Consider the following 4,222-nt stretch of genomic DNA (forward strand, 5'->3'; position numbering starts at 1 on the left):
CCTTTCTCTGTTTAATGCTGTCTCTGACTGTCTTGCTCTGTCTCTGCCCCCCCCCCACTAAAACTGAGAAAAAAGCAATCATGATCATAGGTAGAAAGGAGCAAAATCGGAATTATAAACCAAGTTGTTTCACTCAAATAGTAATGCTTTGTCCATAGATCAGGCTGTTTTTTCAGACCTGAAAATGCACTTGAGGATCAGAGTCAATTCAGAGCCCATACATGAATGAAATGACCCATTGAACTGCCAGAACAGTGAATGCTAAAGCATCTACTGAGTGGGGATGAAGGAGAAAAGGGCCTGAGTTGATATTCAATTCCATTAGACTATAGAGCTGCCTTGAAGAGCAGAAGCAACCTGGAAAACCCTATAGAATGGAACTAGTGAACACACGTTTTTTCTATGTGGGATAAGATAGAAGGAAGGGCTATGGGGGCCCCTTTGCTAGATCCTCCTTCTCTATTCAAGCCATTCTCCAATTGATAAATGGACAAAGGATATGAACAGACAATTTTCAGATCAAGAAATTAAAACTATTTCTATTCATATGAATAGGTGCTCTAAATCACTATTGATCAGAGAAATGCAAATTAAGACTCTGAGATACCACTACACACCTCTCAGATTGGTTAAGATGACAGGAAAAAACAATGAAGAATATTGGAGAAAATGTGGGAAAACTGGTCCACTGATACATTATTGGTGGAACTGTGAATGGATCCAACCATTCTGGAGAGCAGTTTGGAACTATGTTCATAAAGTTATCAAATTGTGCATACCTTTTGACACAGCAATGTTTCTACTGGGCTTATATCCCAAAGAGATCTTAAAGGAAGGAAAGGGACTCACATGTGCCAAAATGTTTGTGGCAGCCCTCTTTGTAGTGGCAAGAAGCTGGAAACTGAGTGGATGCCTATCAGTTGGGGAATGGCTGAATAAATTATGGTATATGAATGTTATGGAATATTATTGTTTTATAAGAAACAATCAGCAGGATGATTTCAGAGAGGACTGGAAAGACTTATATGAACTGATACTAAGTGAAATGAGGAGATCATTATACATAACAACATCAATATTATGATGATCAATTCTGATGGACGTGACTCTTTCCAACAATGAGATGATTGATGCCAGTTCCAATGATCTTTTGATGAAGAGAGCCATCTCCACCCAGAGAGAGGACTGTAGAAACTGAATGTGGATCACAACATAACATTCTCACTCTTTTTGTTGTTGTTCACTTGCATTTTGTTTTCTTACTCATTTACTTTTTTTAAAAAGATTTTTCTTGTACAGCAAGAGAATTGTATAAATATGTTTATACATATTAGATTTAACATATATTCAACATGTTTAACATATATTGGATTGCTTGCCATCTAGGGGAGGGGAGTGGGGGGAAGGAGGAGAGAATCTGAAACACAAGGCTATGCAAGGGTCAATGTTGTCAAATTATCTGTGCATAAGTTTTGAAAATAGAAAGCTTTATTAAAAAATCCTCCCTCTATGAGAAACAAGGAAGGAAATAAGCATATTTTAAACATTTGCTATATGCAGGCATTGTGCTAAGCAATTTACCAATAGTACATCATTTCCCCCACACACACACACAACCATTGGGGAAGGTCAGTTCTATTATTATTTTCATTTTCAGTTGAGAAAAAGGAGGCAATTAGAAGACTTCCTAGTCTGAGGTCAAATTTGAACTCAGGTCTCTCATTCCAGGTCCAACACTTTATCCAGTGTACCATTTAGCAGCTGGTAGTAGCTCTCAGAAAGTCTGGCCATATCCGTAGTAACTCTTGGTGCTGGAAGTGATGAACCAGGACAAGTTGGTGGAAGGTACAATGGTCATACTTCCTCCAAAATATCAGGAAGGTGTTGGGGGGAGAAGGTGTGGGCTTCACCTTAAGCTGTTGCAAGCATAACCCCACAAACACATCCTCCAAATGGATGACCTTGACTCTCTGCGCTTCAGTCAAGATCCTGAGGGCCAGGGAGCCAGACATCACATAGCCAAGGCCTGCACAATACTCTGGGTACATATTCTGGGGGTACAGCTCTGGGGGCATGTACCACTTATGACCCTGCATCCACAGGGGGACTGAGTTTCTGAAGATGTGGGTGATGAAGTTCAGCTTTAGGGGTCTGTTGGGCTGCAATATTTGCTGTACTAGGAAAGTGGGGTTAAGGAAGACATCACTATCCACCTTGAGCACATACTGGGCAGTGGGACAATACTGGGCCATCCATTCCAGCCCCATGAGAACTTTGAGAGTCAAATTGCGGTATGTATCCAGGAAGCCCACCTGGAGGAGATCCCCATGCTCCTTGTCTTCCTCTGCCAGGAGGTCCTGAAGTTTCTGAGCAAAGAGGGGTGGGGGCAGGCCAAGAACAAAAAGACAGCGGATGACCACACCAGGAACCAAGGTTTCATTACCCCATGTTTGCCGGATGACCTGGCGTATCCCCACATCCTGGGGCTTGCTCATTACCAGAATGAGCAGGAAGGGGGCATCTCTGAGACCTCCACACTTGTCAGGATGATTGATCAGGAAAGGATAGGAATAAGGATACCTCAGTTCTAAGGGATGTGGTGTTTGAGTCTCCCACTCAAACTTCCTCGAAGAGAGAACCAAAGGGTCTTCAGAGGGGGCTTTCTGGGATGAAGGCCATGGATCCATTGAAGATATCCAGGAACCCCATTGTTGATTTACCAGCAACAACAGTAGCCCCATGAAAGCTGAAACCGATAAAGCTTTCACCATTAGCTGCCACCTCATCACGCAAAACTTCTGGACAAAAAGGAAGAAGTTAGTATCCAGTAAAGAGTTTCATTCATTCCCCACACCCACACCCATTTCATTCCCCTCTCTCTGTGGACTAGTATTTCCTGATTTGTAGGGTCAGGATTTGCTAATCTAAGTGGTAGGAGGGATAAGGGCAAAGGAGCTGAGAAGAATAAGAAATTGGAGAGAGGGGTATTGGGGATGGGAGAAGTGTGCAGGAGGAAGGACCTTGAATTGGGAGACAAAAGCTCTGACTTCTGGTACCAACTTTTCCATTATGTGGTCTATCAAACCTTTCTCAGTCTGATCTGGAGGATTTCTCAAAGGTGGTCCAACTCTGACAGATTATATAGCACTGTGAGAAAAACGGAGAGGGATAGAGGGCCACTATAGAGCCTACATAAAGTCTGGTTCATGGACTAGGTTCACCCCAGTTTATACTAGGAACTATTGGATAACGAAGGGTTAGGTCTTTAGCCTCTAATTCCCTCACCCCCTGGAGACTGGTATGAAGAACTAGAATGATTGGTGGAATCTGTTCTCATTTACTAAGAGTCTTGCTTTGTTTAATTTTTCCAAGTTTGAAAACTATTCTCTACCTTTCTACCTAAAAGTCCCAGAGTCACAGCTTGACCAACTGGAGATGAGGTCTGGATCCAGAGTTCTTTCCCTTAAAAATCTGGTATCTCTCCTGGAAACAGCTTTTCCCTCTTCCTTCCTACCAGAACAGAAGACAAACTTCTAGGACACTATCCTGAAAAGCCCAGAGGCTAGATTGGAGAAATTCCTTGTGACATATGCCTGGCCCCCAGTTTTAGCCCTAATCTCACAGAATGTTTTCCTTGAAGGTAATAATGGCAGGCTGACTCAATGACTACATAGTAGTCTACTACTACATATTGGGAGCTTGATAAATGTTTGCTGAATTTAATTCTTCTGCCCTTGAGAAACTCAGGGACCTGGGCTGGTCTCCTAGGTCTCTCTCCCAAATTCCCTTCCTCCTTTCCTTTCCCCTCTAACTTAGCAGAATACTCACCTTCTTTTCTTGAACAGGGTGCCTAGGATATTCGACAGCAAGGTAAGTGACTGACTGCAGGCTCTTAGCTAGGGAGGCACTTGATATGGGAAGAATGTGGAGGTGGGAGGGGTAAGGCACCTGAGCTCATCTCAGCGTCTGGGGCAGGTAGCTAGTCTAAGCCTTTCTGGAACCCAGGGGTTCAAACTCATAGATCCATTGGTGAAAATAGCCTCAGAAGTCACATAATTCAACTCTGCATTTCATAGTTGGAGAAACTGAGGACCTTGAAATTTAAGTGACTCATCTATTGATTGAAGGTTATGGATCCCTTACTCATTCAAAAGCAAGTAACACTACACAGTAATTAGTCTCAAAGATTACTTTCAGAATTGTAAAATGTATCCATAACAGA

General features: G+C 42.6%; 1 protein-coding gene across 1 annotated transcript; it reads right to left on the bottom strand.

The window, feature by feature from the left end:
- Positions 1-1,627: 1,627 nt before the first annotated feature.
- Positions 1,628-2,811, bottom strand: LOC100924897 (beta-1,3-galactosyltransferase 2). The gene has a single exon (XM_031950598.1). The coding sequence runs from the start codon at positions 2,784-2,786 to the stop codon at positions 1,755-1,757; it is 1,032 nt and encodes a 343-aa protein (XP_031806458.1). The 5' UTR covers positions 2,787-2,811; the 3' UTR covers positions 1,628-1,754.
- Between the last annotated feature and the right edge of the window lie 1,411 nt (positions 2,812-4,222).

This window comes from Sarcophilus harrisii, chromosome 1, assembly GCF_902635505.1.
Source record: "Sarcophilus harrisii chromosome 1, mSarHar1.11, whole genome shotgun sequence".
Classification (NCBI taxonomy): Eukaryota; Metazoa; Chordata; class Mammalia; order Dasyuromorphia; family Dasyuridae; genus Sarcophilus; species Sarcophilus harrisii.